We start from the raw sequence: 22,454 nt of genomic DNA on the forward strand, positions 1-22,454 counted from the left end.
AACCTGAGGTTAGGGAAATTGTTACTTAAGCAAACAAAATCAATCCCAAATTGCTTTAGACTTTCTGCTCTGTGATTTATCTTACAGCAAGGCTGGGTGGGCATGGCATGGTGGGGGTGGGGTGCGAATGAAGAGCCTGGCAGAACTCATCTGGAGGCTCCTCCCCCTCCCTTACCTTGTGGTGAGCCCACCCCAGGGCTCGCTTCTCTTTCCCTCCTTGTTACTTCTAACTCCAGCCTTCCTTTATAATGTTCTTGACTCCTAATTTTCTCCAAAAGCAAGTGGAAATCCTCAAGAAAATAAATGCCAAATACCTTTACTTGATCAATGATTACTAATCAGAAATGCATGAACTGAAAAGAGGCAAAATGGGAACATGGGAGAGGAAGGTTTCCACACGTTCCCAGAGGACAGAGGTGAGGGGCCTCCACCCAGGGAGAGAGGACACTGGTGCACTGGCCGCTCTCACCAGGACCTGGACAGGAGTTTGGGTGGTGAGGAAACAAAGAGTCATGAAACAAAGAGTCGTGGAATTTCAGCTTTTTCACATTTTCATTTCCTTTTGGCTGCTATTAATTCATTTATTCCCTCTTCAAACATTTACTGGCACAATATTAGATGTCAGCCACTGCAGGAGGTGCTCTGGTTACCAAAAATAAATAAGCCATGAGAGTTCCAACCCTCAATTTGATCATATTTTAATATATATGGCATATAAAGTCAGTGCTTACACCTCTACACGACAAGTTTGTTGACAGAGTATCTGAGGAATGTAAAGGCACCCAACCCCATCTCTTGGGGGTTCAGCTAAGCATTTCTGGAGGAAGGGGCCAGTACTGAAGGGCGGGCCTAGTGAAGGAGTACAGGGCTAGGTGGGAGGTGAGGTTGAGAGCGTTCCCCCAGAGCAGCACCAGGAGCAGAGGTGGAAGGGAACCAGGCCGCGTGTTGGAATTGGAAGTGGGAGGCTAGAGACAACCCCACAGCATGGGAGCAGTGCATGAGCCCAGCTTCTCTGCAGCTCTCCTTTGATGATTTAGAGCAAAACTTAGAACTGCAAAGTGGTTGAGCACACACACATGTGCTCACCACAGCTGGGCAGACAACGCTGGGTGTGAGATGCGGTGAGGCAGAAGCAAGAGTAAAGAAAACAAAGGCTTATTGGAGCATTTGATCTGTGTCCAAACTCTAGAAATGCTACCTTGTTTAGGGTGAGATGAAGTGACAATTGCTAAGGAGAGAGGCTGTGTGCTCAGGCAGAATAAAAACACCAAATCAAAGATGAAACATCTCTGCCTTCAGAGAAATACACATAGGGTCTCACAAGAAATGGATCTAATATTTATCTAAAGAAAGGTCTAAAGAGTCAACTATGTTAGCTGGTGGGAAAAAGGATAGTGTGTTAGTCAGACTCGCCATCACTGTGACAAATACCTGAAATAAACAACTTGAAGGGAAGAAACATTTATCTTGGCTCATGGTTTTGGTTCATGATTTGTTGGCTCTGTTGTTTCTGGGCCATGATGAGGGAGCACATGGCAGAGGGCACAGTGGAGCCAAGTTGCTCATCCCAGGGCATCCAGGAAGCAGAAGGAGGAGAAGGAAGGGGCAGGGTCAAGATACATCACTCCATAGCACGCCCCGTGACCTACTTTCTCAACTAGCCCCTTCCTTCCACTTTTAGCACCTTCCAAAAATGCCATCCTATTATTACTCAATCAAGAAATTAACCCATTGATTGACTCTGACCTCAGAGTCCACAGATTTCAATCCGTCCCCCGAAGCCCATCTGCTCGTAGCCAAGCTCCCAGCACCTGAACCTGTGAAGGGACACTTCATATCCAAACTATAAGAGACAGTTACCAGAACAAGAAAGGCCACCATGTTGCTCACTAACCAGACTCCAACTTCCCAAGGGGGTGAGACACCCATCAAGCCATGAAAGGTGCTGGTCAGGCTGAGCTGCAGCAGAGGGTGGAGGCCTTGAGAAGGAAGCATCCCAAAAGATGCTGACATATGACACCACAGCTGTCTCAATACCTGAATGGCTGCTGTGTAGAGAAAGGATCAGACTATTTTGGCAACAGCCTTGGGATCCAGGATCTGAGGGGTTCATGCTTCCAGGCAGCACATTTCCACGCAGCATGAGGTATGCAGCCACGCTTGCTGATTTACTCACTGACTTCCATCTCCAGGAAGAAACATCTCCAATTTTCTCAGGCTAAACATGCAGACCCAAGCCAGTTACAGCCACAAAGTCCCTGGCTATGAGCATGCTGACAAAGGACTATGGCCAGATCCACCCGGAGAGAGGTGGCAGGGAAGGTGGGCTCACGGAGGGCTGGACGTGCACTAAGCCCATCAGGCAGGCAGCACTAGAAGGTCCTGGTTCTCTCTCTCAAGGGCAGATATTCTGAAGGCCAATATCATTTGCCAAGTAAAGCCTGTTAAGTCACTTCCAACCACTAACACCACCTTAACTAGAGTTAGCATATCAAATCCACTACCCTCTTGCCCATAATAACCTCCAAAATTTCTGCATCCTACTCTTACTTATTCTCCATAATCTAAGTAACCAAAGCCGACTTCTGCCTCTGGACCTCATTTTTCCTCAGCAGTTCTATGATAGCAAAAACACACTGCTTTTAAAGACATAGAATAAAGATTAAATTAGATAATATGGGAAAATTGTTAATTCCTAGTCAGGCACCAGTGCCTTGAGCCCATTATCCTAGCTACTCAGGAGGCAGAGATCAGGAGGATCGTGGTTCAAGGCCAGCCTGGGCAAATACTTCTCAAGACCCTAGCTCAGAAAAAAACCTAATGCAAAAGCAAAAACAGCTGGTAGAGTGGCTCAAGGTATAGGCCCTGAGTTCAAACCCCAGTCCACACACAATAAAAAGGGTTAATTCCTTCTTTTCCAAATTCTTCTAGAATTCTATAATACAGAGAAGGTAAAAAGCAGTGAGATATATTATAATATGATATATTATTCTGGGTGGAAGGCATGGAATGGGTGACAACTTTTCAATGGGTAAGAGAATGACAAGAGGACCATAAAGGATTCAGACACATAGGTCAGACCCAAGGCCCAGGCCCCAGGAAGGTGGAATGACAGATCACAGGTGGAGAAGTTGCTGAGGAGCAGTAGAAAGTCCTGAAAGGAGGACACAGGATTGATAGTCACATCTTGACACCACCTTCCAACTTGCTCCATGCAGCCCTGTAATCAGGATTCCGGCACACGGCATAGAGTACATACGAACCCAAGCATAACAGAAATAGTAAAAAACTGAGAGAAAAATGTCAGAGAATTACTTGATAATATGCACGTTTCATAAGTTTCTAATTTTATCAACATGACTGTACACAATTTGGTTCTGAGTCATTTCTAGAATACCACAGGGATTATGACCACTACTCCAATGTAAGTCAAGCTATCACCACGGTGGGTATTGCCTGTGGGCTTTCAGCTTGACAGTGAGGGGTGCTTCCCTCCATGTGCTGCACCCACTCCTCTCAACCTCTTGCCTGTGTCTGACTTTGGCAGTAGAAACTACTCATGTTTGTTATTCCAGGAAGAGCGGCTCCATCAGGTGAGAGTTATAAGGACTCTCTTTCAGCACTGCTGCCATCTGGAGTCTACTGATGACAAACTTGTCCTTGACTGGGAATGCTGGACTAGATTTGGGCTGGCGTGTGCCAATGTGAACCCACGCATGAAAAAAACGGTCAGCCTTAATTACCAGGGGCTGAAGGAGGCAGCCCTGCAGGCCACTTTCCTTCATCACACATGTGCATGGAAGGTACATCTGTGACGCACACACTCTCAGAGGACCTGAGCTCAGAAGAACTTAGACTCTGCATGGATGGCCAGAGGAAGGCCCACAATGTAGTCCAGGAGTTTTTAAAGATTGTTTTATTGAGGGGCAGTACCTGTTTCCAGAAAACTTGCTCAAGGAGAGAAAGGAGTTATCTGTGAAGCCTGAGTCAGGAAATGGACGGAGGACGGAATGTCATTGAACATCGTAAAGTAAGTATTCCTTTAATTCTAAAGACAAAAATGCAAACACGAGAAAATCATGAACACCAGAAACTTAAGTCCTTGGAAGCTGCACTTATCCAAAGTCTAGTTGGAGATTTGACAGGAGGACACTGCCCTAAACACACGATAAATAAGGAGTTACATAAAATAAGTGGAAATCCTAACAGATCAGCACTCGCCATTCCAGCTCAGAGTAGGTCAGTAGCACAGTGTTTGTCTAGCATGTGTGATGCTCCGAGTTCCATCTCCAGCATCACACACCACACACACATACACCTATACTCCAGCAGAGAAGGCTGGACACAGTGGCTCATGCCTGCAATCCCAGCTACCCAGGAGGTAGAGATCAGGAGGATAGTGGTTCTAGGTCAGCCCAGACAAAAAGTTAGTGAGACCCCATCGCAACAAACAGGTCAGGTGTGGTTGTTCATAATCTGTAAAAACCCAGGAGGTTACATAGAAGGATGGTGGTCCCAGGCCACCTGGGTAGAAAGCAAGACCTTATCTAAAAAATAACCTAAAAAGCAAAAAGGGCTGGAGGTGTAGCTCAAGTGACATTCTCCCTGCCTAGCAAGCACAAGGCCCTAAGTTCAAACTCCGGTACCGCTCCCTCCCCCTCCCCAAAAAAATTCCAGCTCCTACTCTTAATGGCTTTGTGCCACTGACTTTTTCTCTCAGAGCCAAGCCTCAGTACCCAGTGCACACTGGGCAGTGCAGTCATACAGGCAAAAGACATCCTGGAGAGGGGAACTGCAGAAAGACACAGTCCCAAGGGGCAAGGCTTGGCCAGAAGGCTGGCCTCTGTGTTGATGGAATTATTTGGTGCCTCCCACCAAGAGACCTGGCAGCTAGGATCCCCCTACCTCCCCCGTGGGCTTCTGCCTCACACCCAGCACAGCTGTCCAGCTGCACAGTCCCACCCACTCTAAAGACCTGGTGAGAAAATGAAATGGGACAAGCTGGAGTGCCCCATTAAAGGAGAGCAGTCATCACAACAAGACAAAAGGAGTCATTGGTAAGCAAATGCAACAATCACAGATGCCCTATAAACAGCTACTCTAAGGATTCGTCATATCAGACATTCCTCTTTCATAGTTTTGAGCCCCAAACTTTCTTTCAGTCAACAGCATGCCCTCACACAGCACAAGAATCCAGACTGGCCTGGAAATTTCACTGATGTGGCCCCATATCCACCACAAAGTCAGACAAAGTACTTTTCTGTAATCTGCAATGACCTAAGTGAAACCAGGTTTACATTTATTTAAGTAGCACAGTTTTGATGGAGTGAAAATATTTTACTTAGTGGCAGAACACATTTGAACAAAATTTATAGAGGTCTCCCCTGCCCCCACTGATTCTACACTTACTATAAGAACACAGAGAGAGAGAGAGAGAGAGAGAGAGAGAGAGAGGTGGTGTTAAGTTTCAGGTTTGCACAATGGTACCTTTAACAAACCTGCCAGCTAGTCAAATACTAAATGGAGTGGTTTGAAAAATCTTTACCACTGTCAGTTAATATTCACAGGAACCTGACAGAACAAGAACTTTCAATGGCTCAATGTTTGTAAGTGCTACTGTTGTCCCCAAACATGTGTCTATGATTCCTGAGAGATGCAGGAGCTGCGCGGAATGTGGGCAGGGTATGAATATTACACAGGGAAAGAAGTCACAGGAAAACAAAACTAAATACATACAAATGTGCACTTGGTGGTCTTGGATTTGAATCCCACTGATCTGTGTTATTTTATTTTCTCTTACCAATGTCTTGAAAGTGTGGAAAAACAGTCAAAATGGGTCACACTGAGGACCAAGATAGCATTTGCCTTTTTATTAAAAATTTTGCTACTTTATATCTGCAGATTTCACAAAAATCTGAGCTTTGGATTTGCAGTATCAAAATAACTCAGTTTGTTTTACAATTCTGATGGTAAAATTATAGCTCCAAATGGTAGAGAAACAATAACATCAGTGAAAGGAAGACAGCTAAATTAAAAGCCCTCACAGCATTCAGGAGTTTATATAATTTGATCATTAAGAAATGCTCTAGTCTGAAAACCTAGTCTGTGTCAATCTTGGATGCTAAACTAGCTTACAAAGCTCTGAAGTTTGTCTTTTTTCCTTTATCCTTTTTCAAGAATGTATTAATATTAATACTACACATGAAACTGAACCAAAAAGAACCTGCCACGCCTGATGAGCCAACCCTGTCCTATGCATCACCAGTGTTTTCAGAAGAAATTTATGATGTCTACAAACTCACCTTCAAGGTACTAGGGCTAGAAACAAATAACTCATTTTGTTTTTAAAACTCCATCTTTAGCCTAGTCCTTGTGTATTGGTTACTTCATCAAAAATCCTGGAACTTCAAGTTGAAATTTAACTTTGGTAGAAATAAGCTTCACATTGGAATTTAACTTTGTAAAAATGAAGTTTGTGACTGACTTCCATTCAGATGGCACTTTTCACACAAAAGGGAGCTTTTGTCAGAGAGCATCAGGAAAGGGGGAACTGCATTTCCCTAGATTTTAGCATGTCCAAGTCACAGTGTGATGAGGAATATCAGCAGAGGGCACTCATGCACGAATACCATGTCCCCTGCGGAGACGAGGGGGTGACATGTATTGAGAAGCCCACATGCTTAGGGCATGGTGTTTGGAGAGACAGATATAACCTCACAAGGTTGGGAAGGCAAGGAATGCACAGAAAGAAAGATATCAAAGAAGCCAGCCCTGACCACACCCAGGTGGCTTCTTCCCTTCACCCAGGGAAATACAGACACCTTTGGGATATCAATAGAGGTTCTACCTGAAGCATCTGGGTATTTGGAATCCTTCCCTGGGGCAGAGGAGCAAGAACAGACTCACGTGTGTGTGGAGTGGGGCGGGGGGTGTAAAGTTTTCCATCTCCACCTGTTTATATCTACATTTAGTGAAGGAGCAAATACAGGATAAACACATTTACACCTGCAGTGAAGAGAATGCTGTTTTAACATTTCATATTGCATTTTTTATCTTTGTAGAATTGTGGAAAATTCTCGTGGTGGATAAAAATAGGAATGCCTACACGTGCAGTGTCAGAAGGGACCATCAATTTTACTTCCCTAAGCTAGACACTCTCTAAGTGTCTTCATCAAAATCTTGGAACTTCAAGTTGCAATGTAACTTTGGTAAAATAAGCTTCACATTGGAATTTAACTTTGTAAAAAATGAGTTTGTGACTCTGACTTCCATTCAATATTTGGAAATGCTACTGCTGTCCCCAAACATGTGCCTAGGTCACTCGGTATTCTAAATTATTTGAGGAAAGGGGAAAGACACATATATATATACAGACATGTATATATATATATATATGTATATATATATATATATGATGGGTTATAATGTATCCTGTGATGAAATATTTCTAGTGATGGAGAACTCATTATGTTTGAAAAAGTCTTTGGTTTGGATAGCGCTTACTGTTATAAAAAAATCTGTCTATCATACTGGGTGCCTTAGTAACAAACATGCACAGGATTTCAGATCAAGAAGAACTGTAAAGTACCATGGCTAATATTCTGTGCTAGGTGTAGACCTGGCCAAACATACAACTATGCTTTTATCACTATAATGTAAGCAAAATGCCATTAGTTAAAAATTGTGTTATATCAAGTTTTTTATAACAGGATGATGTTTGGCTTTTATCAAACATTAAAACCACATTTTAACAACTGAATATTGTTCAGTCACAAAGAGGAATGAAGTACAGATACATGTTACATCATAGATGAACCATGAAAACATTATTCTAGATAAAAGAATCCAGACACAAAAGGCCACAGATTGTACCAATGTACATAAAATATCCAGAAAGGTATATTTAATAGAGACTGAATGGAGATTAGTGTTTTCCTAGGGCTGGCTGGGAAGGAAGTGGGAAGAAGGTATTCGTGGATGTGGGGTTCCTTTGAGGGCGAACACTGTGTTCTGAAACTCGAGTCTGGCTGGCTGACTGCACAGCCTTTCCAACAAGGAGTTCTATACTTTATATGAGTGAATTTTATGCTATGTGAATTATATATACACTTAAAGAAAAATAGCCATACCTTAAAATATAAATCTTTAATAAAAATCATTTTGGCAAGGATTGTTATCAAATGAATTCTGAACTTAATAAAATGACCAAAATGCACACAAACTTTGGCTCTGTGTATGTTTAAAAGTTGTGCAATGAGGGATAATGAATAATTTATGAATACAGAATCCACTAAAGAATCCCTTACTGAATTTAAGTAATACTCTTTGATCCATGAGGAATTCTGATCTTTTTACTTTACAGGGAAGGACATGTTTACTTCTTATTACTTGTACTTGTGTTTATGAAAGTTCAGGAAATTTCAAACCCACAAATGGGTTCCTTAAAGAAAAACTGACAAGTTGAAACTGTTATTACAGTCTATTTCAAACAACCCAGAGTTTCTTTAGTTTTCACTGAAAACACATGGATTGCATTTCAACTACTTGAAGTGCTTCTGTTTTTTCAAGTTACAGTCACACATCCTATAAATACTGAAGCATGATTTACTTTGGAAAGACAATACCTAGACAAAATTTAAGTATATTGACTTCTTCAGATCATAAATTCAAAATATAATGGGTGTAAGTCACATACTTCCCAATAACGACATTTTTGCATAAAGACATAAGAAATGTTACATTATGCTTTATGTTAGGATTGATGTCCTCGTCATACAGCACTTAGCAACTTTCATACTTTTGTTAGAAAGTGTGCGTACCTTTCTTACTAGCTATATTGTAAGCTCTAAGGATTGTACGTAAATCTTGAGTTTTAGGTTAAGCTCAATGATGTTTTGCAAACATACAGGAATGCAATATCTAATGCTTCTTGGACATTCATTAAGTTGATCTCATGACCTCATTTTCTAGGGCAAAGCTTCTTGACATGTATTTACGCTATACTGGATTGTCAAATGATCAAAACTTACAGTGGATGTAATTATGCCTCCCCTTCCCTTAGCATGATGACATGTAGCTATATTTGGTACAACCATCACAAGAAAGGCAGTCCGTGATACTCACAGTTGTATCCAGGCGCAATGCGGTGCTGAGCTTCGAGGCTGGCCAGTGTGATGTGGAAGATGATATGGAGCAGCAGGAAGGAGAGACTTGCAAAACACAGAGACTTCAGTAACCGCCCTGTGTGCCCTGGGGTAAAGAAGAACAGTGATTAGGAGGGAAATTTGGGTCCCATACCCATATCCTTCCTGTTCTGTAGCTTATACTGAACATGTTTCTGCATTGCTATTAACACTGACTCAAAAGTATAGAATATGTAATTCTTCTTACCTTCATTATTAGTCTACAACTAAAAACTATCTTATTCCCTTTGTACCATTATACAATAGGCTTTACACTTACTAAAATTCACTGTATAAAAAAGATGCTTTTCTATTTATTATATGACATATTACTGTGGGACCACAAAAGGTTGGTCCAGAAGACTTAATAAGAAAATGTTGGACCACAGATATGGCTTAGGTGGTAAAGCACTTGCCTAGCAAGTGCTAGGCCCTGAATTCAAATTCCAGTACCACAGAAGAGAAAGAGGGAGAGGGAGAGGGAGAGGGAAAGGGAAAGGGGGAAGGGGGAGCAGGAGGTGAAGGGGGGCAGAGAGAGAGAATAGGTAGCCTCCATCTTATAAAAGTAGTTCTAGAAAGTAGGAAAAGTAGCTCAAAACATTTTATGACATTAGGGTAACTTTAATTTAAAAATTAAATTAAATGAAGCTAGAAAAGAAAACTATAAGCCAATTTTACTTATGAACATAGACCTAAATTATAAAAAGTAATTGTTAACCAACTAAATAGCATAGTGAAAATGTTGCACATTATAACTAGTCAGAGATTATCACAGAAAACAAGTGTGGCTTAACACTAATAAATTTATAAGTGAAATTCACATTCTAAGGGGCTATTATCAATGGATACAAAAGAAACATTTTAAAAAGTTCAAAAGTATTTATGTTTTTAAAAAACAACTAAGTAAACCAGGAATTTTATACCATAACTAAAGCACATATCTAATTTATGGTAGAATCTGAGACACCATCCCACTAAGGTCAGCACTCCCAATGCCATACATAAATCATATCAATGGGTATAGTGACCAATGCCATAAGAAAAAGAATGAAGACTCTTAGTACCTAGAATTATTTGCAGATAATGTGGTCAAATGAAATTATTTTCAGAGCTCAAACCCCATACCACAAAAAAATAATAAAACTGTGAATTGTCAAGTCAATTCTGAAACTTTGATAAGTTCAATTTATTTATAGAAATAAACAAATGTCAATGAGTAAACTACACATTAAGAGGGCAAGGATAGTAAAAACATCAGCAAGATGGCAAAAAAGAAGGTCCTACCTTGAGGGAACCCTGGGGTTTAGCTGAATTTCTACTACTTCAATGGAAAGAAAGAATCCAAGTGTGAACACAGTGAAGAGAGTAAGAGGATCAGTTTCACTTTACCTCTGTCTCCCTTCCCCACAGTGGCATAGCCTGGTACAAGGAGAGGCCTGATTGGTTTGCGATTTCTCCCACAGGGATAATGATGCCAGTGTCAATATACTCAATCTTTCAGGATGCTGCCAGGAGGACTATTTCTGTCTCACCTACCCAGAACACTGAAAGGACAACTCCTCTTAAGTTGTCTGGAACAGCTAAGAGCAGGGAGAACAGGAGGGAGTGCACATCAACTGGTGTGTGGTTCTCAACAGCCAGCCACAGATCCTGAAAACCAATGTGCGGACTCCACCAAGAGACCTACAGCTGAACCCTGAAAGATGACTCATTGGAGGAACCCCCTCAGAAGCAGCTGCTGCATCCCCCACACATTACAACCCCTTCCTGTGAATGGTGTTTTGCACCTCTTTGGGCATGGCCTACAAGAGCTCTTGCACATAGCACAGAATTCTTAGCAGATGACTTAATTCTACTGATTAGGGAGAGGATACATAACTTTGAGCAGCTCAGTGCCCAGCCCTAGGTAAAATAATTGGAAAGCTATTAGTGTCAAGCCTTTGTGGGATGGAGAAGGCACAGGAACTTAAAATAAGAAGGAACAACAGTAGTGGAGCAGGTGCATCCAAAGAGAAGGTCTGAGCAATGCCAGAATCTCTACCAGGCTTATCTAGATCTCTCTCTCTCTATCTCTCTCTTTCTCTCTCTCTCTCTCTCTCTCTCTCTCTCTCTCTCTCTCTCTCTCTCTCTCTCTCTCTCTCTTCAAAGCCAGTCAATAAAGAATGAGAAAGTAACTGCTCCTGAAATGCTAAAATTGCAATGTAGGTCTTCAAAGAACACACAGAATCAAGGAAATATGACATCACTAAAAGGGAAAAAAGCAAAGCTTCAGTGGTAGACTCCCAGAGAAATGAAAATCTAAACATTTTCTAACACAGAATGAAAAAGAATTATCTTGAAGCTCAGTGAGGTACAAGAAAATAGAGATAGCCAACTAAGTGAAATTAAGAAAATAATTACATGATATATTCAATAAAGATGTAGAAATAAGAAAGAATCAAATAGAAACTCAAGGGCTAAAGAACACAATGCCTGAAATGGCAGTTTATCAGCACTAGAGCAAGGGGAGCTCTGAATGAATGAAAAGACAGTAATCAGGAGCATTAAAACACTTGGAGCTCCAAATCTCACTGGTGAAGACATAGTCCAATTCCCACTGCACACTGATAGAAAAGTTAAAATAGGAAAATGTTAAAATTAATTATCAAGACAATAATCTGGTGATGTACACAAACTCATAAAGGTCTAAATCATGACACCAATAACCTGAAATGTGAGGGGGGATTAAAAGTGTAGTTTTTGTTTGTGATTGAAACAAAGTTGTCATTAATGCAAAACAGATTATTACAATTATAGTCTGTTTTATGTGAGCTTAATGGTCATCACAAATCAAAAATATGTAATAGAGAGGAAATCTACTGTGAAAGAAATCAAATCTCAAAGGAAGATGGAAAGTGAGGGAGAAAGAAAAGAAACTAAAAAAAGGTCAGAATGTTTTAAAAATGGCAATAGTAGGTCTGAGTACTTTAAACTTAAATGGATTAAATTCTCACATCAAAAGACATAGGGCGACTGAATGGATTAAAAACAAGATACAACTACCTGCTGTGGACAAGAAACTTTAGCTTTAAGGACACACATAGGCTGAAACGGAAGGAATAGAAAATATATCTTAAGGAAATGGTAACCAAAGAGAAAAAAATATCTCAGAAAAAAATAGACATTAAGTCAAAAACCCCTAAAAGGACAAAGAAGGTCATTACACAAAGAAAAAGCAATTAATTTATAAAGAGAACATAATGATTTTTCATCTACTATAACATCAGAAACCTAACAAATAAATCAAATTAACAGAACTGAATGGAGAAACAGACAGCAATGCAGTAAAGGCAGGGGACTTCAATACACCACTTTCAATAATGGCTAGGTTGCAGAGACAGACAATCAATGCAGAATCAGAGCATTTGAATTACACTATACATCAAATGGAACTAACAGTCATATACAGCATGTTCTATCTAATAGAAGCAGAATACACCTTCTTCTGAAGCACACAGGAGTATATTCTCATATTCTCTACAGCAGATCATGTACTAGGCTGCAAAGTAAGTCTGAACAAATTTAACAATACCAAAATTACATTAAGTGTCTTTTCTGATCACAGTGATGTGGAACTGGAAATCACAGGAGAAAAATGGACAATACAAAATATGGGGAAATTAATCAACATATGCCTATAAAAAAAAAAACAATGGATCAAAAAAGAAGTCAAAAGAGAAAAAAATCTGAAGGGATGGAATTATGGGTTAGGGTATCATTTGTGCAGCACACACGTGAGGCCCTGAGTTTGAGTGCCAGAACCACCAAAAGCAACATAAATGACTGGAGGCAAATGAAAATAGAAAAGCATTGAACTAAACATGCTTAGAGGAAACAGTGAAAGCAGTTCTCAGAGGGAAGTTTATAGCCAAAATGACTACATTAAAAAAAATAAAGTTTTCAAATAAACAAATACACCTCAAGGAGGCTGAAAAAGAAGAAAAATCTAAGTCCAAATATGTCAAAGTGAAGGAATTGATAAGGATAAGAACAGAAATAAATGAAATAGAAGCTAGTAGAACATTAGAAACTTCTTGAAGTTTTTTTTCTAAAACAAATCAACCAAATTGACCAATATTTACCTACTTTAATAAAAATAGAGATAAGGGTCAAATAAGTAAAATTATAAGTAAAAAATAAGACATAACTAGTATCACAGAAAAACAAAATATCATAAGATGTTACTATGAATAATTATTCACTAAAATTTGAGTCATCTAGAAGAAATGATAAATTCTTAGAAACATAAAATGGAATCAAGAGTTACCAGAAAATCTAGAGCTAGTAATAGCAACAAATGAAATTGAATCAAAACTTGATCTCCCAGGAAAATCCCAGGACATGATGGCTTTACTAGAGAATTTTACCAGATATTGAAAGATGAATGACACCAGAGCTTCTCAAATACCTACCGCAAACCAGAAAAGGAGGGAGTACTTCCAACTCGCTCTGTCAGGCCAATATTAAGCTTATGCTCATGCCCGAAAAGGACTCTACTGAAAGAAATTACAGACCAATATCCTCGATGAACACAGGCGCAGAAATTGTCAATAATGTAATAGGAAACTCGATGCAACAGCACACTGAAAGGATCATGCACCACAACCAGGTGGGATTTATCCCTTGGACACAAGGATGGTTTTGCATATGCAAATCTATAAATGTGAAACACTAGATTAAAAAGAATGAAAGGTAAAAATCGTATGATCATCTTGACTGACAGATGCAAAAAATGTAGGACAAAAGTCAATATCCTTTCATGATAAAAACTCAATAAATTAAGTATAGAATACACCTTAAAAACATACTAAAGACCATAAATCACAAACTCACAGCTAATGTCATACTCAATGGCAAAAAAAAAAAAAAAAAACCTGAACATTTTTCCTATATGATTAGGTACAGGACAAGAAGCAAACTCTTGCACTTCTACTCAACATCATACTAAAAGCCCTAGCAAGAGAAATCAGCCAAGAAAAAGAAAAAAAGGCATTCAAATTAGAAAAGTAGTTTGTCTCTGTTTGCAGATGAATTGATTTTATATAGAGAGGAAACCCAAAAGATATCGGCAAATCTATTAAAACTAATAGATTCAGTAAAGCTGCCAGATACAAAATCAACAAATAAAAACCAGTTGTTTCTATACACTGACAATGTACTCTCTGTAAAAGAAAAAGACTTTTAAAATTCCATTTGCCAACGGATTTTTAAAAATGAAATATTTAGGGATAAATTTAAATGAGTGGGTTGCATTAGTTACTCATTATCACTGTGAAAAAAAACCTGACAGAAACAAATTAGGGAAGAATTACTTATTTTGGCTCCCAGTTTCAAGGTGTTAGTCCATCCTGGCAGGGAGGACATGGTGGAGCAGAGCACTACACATCTTGGCAGCCAGGAAGCAGAGAAAAGGTAAGAATGGAGGAGAAGGCCAGAGGGCAACAAGGACATATCCAGGTAGACCCCACCTCCTACCTTTCACCACCTTCCAATAACATCATGATATCATGACTCCAGCAAGGGATCAATCCATTCACTGGGTCAGAGCCCTCATGATCTTAGCAGCTCTGGAAACACCATCACAGACATAGAAAGAGGCATGTGTTACAAATCTCTCAGGTGTCTCTCAATCCAATCAAGTTGACTATTTAGATTAACTGTAACAAAGGTGAAAGATATGTACTCTGAAATAAATGAAAATGTATCCCATGCTTATGGACTGGGAGAATTAATAATGTTAAAATGTCCTACTACTCAATGTGATCTCTACATTCAATGCAATCTCTACCAAAATCCCAATGGCATTTTTCACAGAATTAGAAAAAAATTTCTAAAATTCATATGAAACCACATAAAGCCCCAATCACTAAAGCAATCTTGAATGAGAAAAACAGAATTAGAGGCATCACATTTTCTGATGTCACATTGTATTACTAAACTATGGTAACTAAAATAGCACAATGCTGGCATAAAAAGAGACACATAGACCAGCAGGACAGGATACAGAGCACAGAAATAAACTCATAAATGTATGGTCAGTTTCATACAAGTGCTCCATGAATATCTGGTGAAGAAAGGAGAATCTCTTCAACATCAGCACTGGAAAAGTTGGGTATCTACATGCAAAACAGTGGAAAGTAGAGCCTTATCTTACATTATATACCACAATCAACTCAAAATGGATTAAAGATCTGAAACTGAAAAACACCTAGAACAAAAAAGCTCCTGGTCTTTGGTTTTGGCACAGGCAACAAAAACAAAAATAACCAGGATTACATTAAGCTAAAATGCTTCTGCACAGCAAAGGAAACAATCACCAAAATTAAAAGGCCACCTACAGAATAGCAGAAAATATTTTTGAACCATATATCTGATAAGGTGTCATTATCCAAAATATGTAAGGAACTCATGCAACTGAAAAAAGCAAATAACCATATTTAAAAACATACAAAGAACCTAAACAGACATTGTAATAGATACACAAATAGCCAACAGGTATACAAAGAACTGATTAACATCACTAATCATCAGAGAAATGCAGATCAAAACTATAACTGATATTGTTTCTTCTATGATCTGAATATATCCCCTAAAAATTCACAGGTTAAAATTATTGCCACTGTGATAGATGTGTGGCCACCAAAAAGTGATTACATCATGAGGGCAGAGACTTACAGATTGTTTGGACCTTCATAAAATGGTTTAAGGGAGTGAATTTACTCCTTTCCAACCCTTCTAACATGACTGAACACAGGGTTCATCCTCTCCAGAGGATTCAACAACAAGGTACCATCTTGGAAGCAGAAAGACTGGACCATTACCATAGAAGGTGGGGCTGCAGGTGCCCTCACCATGATGTGCCCCTGCAGAGCCAAAGGCAGTGAGGCCACGAACCATGGACTGAAACCTCTGAAATCATAAGTAGAAATAAACCTTTCTTCCTTATAAGCTTATTATCTTGCTATTTTGTCATAGCAACAGAAAGTTGACTAATACATGTGTGATCCAGTAATCTTACTTCTGGATATATATCCAAAAGACTTGAAATCAGGATCTTGCAGACTTATCTGCACTTCCATGTTCACTGCATCATTATGCAAAATAATCAAGATAAGATAACAATAAAGTCCACTGAGGGTTGAATGGATAAAGAAATTATAGTATACACATACAATGGGATGCTACTCAGCCTTAAAGAAAGAGATTTCATGTGGCTTTGTGAATTGATTAGACAAGTCTCCAGGCCTTTGAAACTCTAAAGGTGTTTATATAAATAAAATGTATTTGTGTGGCAAGCATATAGGTCAATGATATATAACATACTTATGATTTATGTTTCTGTTTTGTATTGCTATAATAATAACTATAAACAAATATGCTAAATATATATGAATATATGTGCTCTAAAATAAATACATATGCTAAATATATGTATATTATATGGTGTAAATCATTATATATTTTAATATACACGTGTATCTACCTATAGATCTTTAAGATCTAACCAGAAATTACATCACCTCATCTCAACATAAAATCTTACTTTAGTGGTTAAAAACAAACCCGCTGTACATAGTCCAAATGCCTTGATTACTAATCTGGTGTAATCAGGAAGCAAAACTGAGATGTTCACTGAAAATGCTGAGGTATCATGAACTGACTGCCTCTTGCCAGGACTGTTTGGCCCCTGCCTGAATGGCTGTGGCATTTAAAAATGCAGTGTCTTTGTATTTTTCCAGTTTTTGAAACAAAATAGTCTGGGTGTGTGATCAGTTGTATAAGTGAAAACTCAGCTGAATAAGATTGAATTTTAGTAGCTCTAAAATGATCAAAACTTAAACTAGGGGAAAGGGCTTCAGATTTGTCCTCAATCCCACAGTAGATTTTTCTGCTTTCACCACAGAGAACTAAGTTAACTCACAGAGAGATCTTCTTAAGTAAATCATTTTTAGTTATGTTAAAATCAAAGATATTTTACTCATTAATGGGAACTTATAGTAACATTTCCCGAATGCAAAGCAATACCTCTTCATGTACATGTGTGTTAATTGAGGTGAAATTCACATAACAAACTCAATAGCATCTGCCACATTCACAGTGCTGTACAAATATTTCCTCTTCCAAAACATCATCATCCTCCAAAGGCACCTATCAGACAGGTGTTCTCCATCCCGTAACCAGCCACTGGAAACCACAAGTCAGCTTTCCAAGCTCCATGGATGCCTCACTTGGATGTGATGAACACATGTGGCCTTTCACATCTGTTTGTCATTTATTCTGTGTGTGTGTGTGTGTGGAGAGAGAGAGAGACAAAGAGAATATTGTATGCATATAAATTATTTTCAAACTCATTCAATAGAAGATTATTATGCATTTGAGTAAATAACAGAGCACACAAAGCAGAGCACCAACTGTGACCTAAACAATAACACCACAGGCCATTAGGAGTGTCCTGCTTCATTCCCATGTCTTCCCACTTACTTATAAGACTGGAACAATTATTGAAGTAAAAAACCATCTATTATGTTCTCTCTCCATCCCTCTGTCTCCGTCTCCGTCTCTGTCTCTGTCTCTCTCTTTCTCTCTCTCTTCCCCTTCCCTTCTGCCACACAGACAGTGCCAGTTGCAAAGCTGCACTGCTGTGCTGCCTTGAAGTCATAGAACTAAGCCTTCCTCCACACACATTTGTCTCTCTAACAAAAGGAATTTAGAGAGCAAAGAACTCAAGAATAAAGTGAAATTCCAGAGAGGAAAGAAAGGAGGAGGAGCCTCTAATTCTGTTGTAAGTAAGCACAAGACTGGCATAGACCTCACACTGTGCATTCATGGAACTATGCATTGTTAGAGTGCACAGACAGCTTTGAGAGATGAACTATGATATAAAAATCTCCCAAGCTGAAATATTACAGCAAAGATCTGACAGCTCGTCTGACACTAAAACCACAACCCACAGAAAGTGTGGCATACCACTAACTAGATTCTCTACTTGCTAAAATAAAGAATCATAGAAAAATGAAACTCTCTCTAGAGGAGAATGTCTCATAATATAATACTCCAGTGCCCAGGATATAATCCCAAATGATTTGATATACAAAGAACTAGGAAAATCTGACCAATTCCCAAGAGAAAAGTCAAACAAGAGATGGCAATTCTGAGATTACCCAGGTAGAATTGTTAGAAAATGATCTGAAAACAGCCACTAGAACTACACCTCATGAGATCAAGGTAAACAATGTTGAAATAAATGAAAAAATCAGCAAAAAACAGAAACTACAGAAAAAATACTCAAACAATTTTAGAACAAAGTGCAATACCTGAAATTAAAATTTCACTTGAGGGCTAGAATAGTAGAATGGAGATGACAAAGGAATAAGTCATTTGATATGAACAGAAAATAACAATTATTAACCTAAATTATCAAGAGGAAAAAAATTAAAAGAACCTTAGACACCTGACAGAAAATATCAAAGGGTCTGTCATTGGTGTCATTAGAGTTATCAAATACGTGAGAAAGAGATTGGTACAGAAAAAATGTTTGGATGGCAGCTAAGTCAAGAAATTCAGTGATGATATAAATTACACATTCAATAAGCTCAGTCAACCCTAAGTAGATAAACTCAAATAAACAATCCCAGCACACATCATAATTAACCAATTGAAAACCTAAGAAAGAAACTCTTGAAGGCAGTTAAGAGATGAATGCCACATTCCATATAAGGAGGAACTTACTTAAAACACACATTAAAAAAATCACAAACCATGAAGCCTAGAATAGACTGAAATGATGTCTTTAAAGTTATGAAACAAAAGTGCTGTGAACCCAAGAGTTCTGTATCTCGTGAAAATATCCTTCAGGAATAAAAGCCAAAAGAAAGTAGTCTCAGATGAAGGAAAACAAAGAACTCCTCTAAAAGAAATGCTAAGATAATTTCTGCAGTCTGCAATAAAATTGTACCATGTGAAAACCTGGACCTTCAGGAATGAAGAAAAGCAACAGAAATGGATAAAAAGTTTGTTTACATGCGCACATACAGACACACACCTTAATTATAGTCCTGCTGTACTCAAAATGACCTCTGTATTTAGTGGTTTTGGAAATATTCTGTGTACAGAAATAACTGAGGACATTACGTTGCCCATACATTATAAGTTGATTTCCTCCCCGCCTTTTTTTTGGTGGGACTGGGGTTTGAACTCAGGGCTTCATGCTTGCATAGTAGGCACTCGCAAAGCAGGTGCTATATCTACCACTCTAGCCACATTTCCAGTTAGCTTTGCACTGGTCATTTTGGAGATGGGTTCTTGCAAACTATTTGCCTCAGCTGGAAATAGCTGAACTGCAATCTCTCAAATTCAGCCTCCCAAGTAGCAAGGATTACAGGCATGAACCACCAGTGCCCAGCTGGAACTCTCACTTATATAAGAAATATGAGTTTAAAAATATGAATTATCCAAAGATAGGTCACCTACTAAATACTCATAACAAAAACATAAGGAAATGGGACATAGGTTTAAAAGGATAAACAAGACATGATAAGTTCAAGATGACTTCCAAAAGTAAGCCAGACAGCAGATACACAAAATTAGTAAACTATGCTAAAATGCTGTCCTGCCAAACTGTATGTTTATATGCTATTTCCCCTAATTATTTAAAGGCCAAAGAAGGAATTCAATATTAAAGGAAATAAAAACAAAGAGGGGAAATAGAGTTTTTCTTGATAAATTTTACTTTGGTTTTTATTCATACATTTTGTTTATTTGCAATATATTTCCTAAAATAGAGCCTTAAAAAAGACTCTTGTCGCTTCATAGATTCCATTGAGGAACTGGAATTTTAAACTAGGCAAATGCTTTACTGATGATATACTCTCCCTCTGAAAGTCCCTTGGAGGGCTTTATCGTCTTTGCCCACACTTCCGATTCCCTGCTTTCGAGAGATTTAAATGTGAGCTGGGAATGTAGAAGCTCCATGGTCCTCCTGGTGCTGCCAATTTGTAAGCTAACTTTGAAATTTCCACATAAGAAACAATCCATGCCAAAACCCCTTAAGTTTTTAAAAGGAAAATTCTGAGACTGCAGTAGTTTTCTGTGAAAATGAAACAACGAACTTTTCATTGATATGGGTTTCTAAATAAGTTAACAATGATGCAAATTTTGTATAAAAACAGTTTGAAGAGTACTAATACATTGTACTTAAACTTCTCCAGCTCACTCCCAAGATGATTTTTTTTTATTATTCCCTTATAGCTTCATTAGAAAAACCAAGTACTATGCAGTATGTGTACCTAAAATATTTACCCTACGGTTAGAAAACAACTGCCTTGGAAAACATGTATTTGGAAACATGGATTTGTACCTAAAGGTGTTCCCACAATATTATGCTCTGTTTGAAACAAAAATGAAGTTGATACAGAAGTGAGTGTTTTCTTATTAATTCAAAATGAATTTCAGACTGGGTGCTGATGGTTCACACCTGTAATCCTAGCTACTCAGGAGTTCGAAGCCAACCTGGGCAAATAGTTTGAGAGATCCTATTTCAAAACAAAACAAAAAAAAATTATTAAAAAAGGGCTTGTGCAGTAGCTCAAGGTGTAAGCCATGAGTTTAAACCCCAGCACCAAAAACGAACAACCAAACCAAAAAAAAAAGTTTAAATATATACACCTTCTGGCTGGGGCTTCAAAATAAACAATGCAGGCAGGCTTTTAGGTGGAGAACATGAAGCTGCTAGTTTTTACCATTTGGACTTAGAGTGGCGATTCCATTAGCAGCAAACCAGTCCCAGTGGGGAAAGAGGATAATGTTCCCTGTCTACTCTAGTTAAACCCTCACGAGGCCATCATTCCAGCACTTGGCAAAAGTGTTTTGGTGGAAGGAGTGAATCCATCCAGAGATGCAGTCTGGAACCCTATGAAATCAAATGTTAGAGGGAAGGGTGGCACCGCTTCCCCAGTATTCTTCTCATCTTCACAGAGGGGGCTGAAGGTGTCCACTGTGCACCCGCAAGTGGGAGGGGAATTCCCCACTGCGACCCTCTCCATCTTCCCTCGCACTGGCCCCATGTTCTACTTCTAGGATTTTTGTTTATTTGTTTTTGTTTTTACTGGCTTATTATTGGAGCCAAAGAAAGTAGGTTTTTGCCTCTCCTCTCCCATTTGGAGATCACCCATTTATTGCCCTGGTTTTATGTCCTATTATTTAATAACTTGTAAAGAATTTTAAACTCTTCAAAAATCGGCCACACAATAAGGCTGATACAATCAGAGAAAACAACAGTGATCTCAGAGGGATGGTCAAAGATAGGAACAGAAAGCTGCAGCATCATAGGTTTCCATGCCTCCTTCCTTCTAAACTGACCACAACAGGTCTCAAATGGTAACATCATTCCTTACAACTGTGACCCAAAAGGACCTCTCTTCTCCATATGCTACTCTGCAATGCCTGTGCCTGACACCTGGGTATGTACATGTCATGTTAGCTGCTGTCCTGTGTTGGGTTATCAAGAAACAGACTCTGAGATGGAGCTCTGTGTGGAGGAAGTGTTAGGGATGGCCCTCAGTGCTCACACCTGTAGGAAAAAGAGGAAAACAGGGCCAAACCCAGGAAGAAACTGAATGGCAATGTTGTGTGGTTCCAGAGACCCACAGTGGCTTCCCTCAAGAGAAGAAGCTAATTCTTCTGGGAGCTAAAGAGACAGAACAGCCCTTCAGAGTGGTCTGGAAATGAGGCAAGGAGGCTGAACCTCTGTCCTCCCCCACCTTCAGCACTGACCAGAAATTAGATGTGGGCTGTCCCCAAGATGAGTGTGACTTAGGCAAGGCAGCTTCCACAGCTAAAGACAATTATGGGACAGGAACTCAGCTGTGAGCAGTCATCCTGTCCTGGAGCCAGGGGATTTGTGTCTCAGTCTTGGGAGAGGTAGATATGGCACTGCAGAGCCACTGTGACCATCTGATCTGGACAGGAAGTGTTCTCAGGTAATGCATCAGCCCTCGGAGGTAAGGCAGGGCAGGGGTGGGGACACTGCCTCTAGCACATGGCCCAAGCTTAGCAATACTTCATGACTTATGGAGGATTTTTGTCCATGGGTCACTGAAAAGATCTCCAGGTAAAAATCTACACTTCCTCTTGTGAGCACCATAGGAAAGGGGACACCTGTGGGGATCTTTAAACCAAACCATCACCCTGAGGCAGAGTAAGAGGGAAAGTTCTCTGCTGTGGTCCTCTTTGACT

At 39.3% G+C, this 22,454-nt stretch overlaps 1 protein-coding gene across 5 annotated transcripts in view; it reads right to left on the reverse strand.

Moving 5' to 3' along the window:
• LOC109702382 (piezo-type mechanosensitive ion channel component 2) overlaps positions 1-22,454 on the reverse strand; it is a 385,390-nt gene that overhangs the window by 239,791 nt on the left and 123,145 nt on the right. For all 5 annotated transcript variants that reach the window (XM_074070349.1, XM_074070347.1, XM_074070346.1 and 2 more), the window contains exon 3: positions 9,124-9,249. In XM_074070349.1, the coding sequence (XP_073926450.1) occupies positions 9,124-9,249 (126 nt within the window). The remainder of the gene's footprint in view (positions 1-9,123; positions 9,250-22,454) is intronic.

The sequence above is a fragment of the Castor canadensis genome, chromosome 4 (assembly GCF_047511655.1).
Source record: "Castor canadensis chromosome 4, mCasCan1.hap1v2, whole genome shotgun sequence".
In the NCBI taxonomy this organism is placed as follows: Eukaryota; Metazoa; Chordata; class Mammalia; order Rodentia; family Castoridae; genus Castor; species Castor canadensis.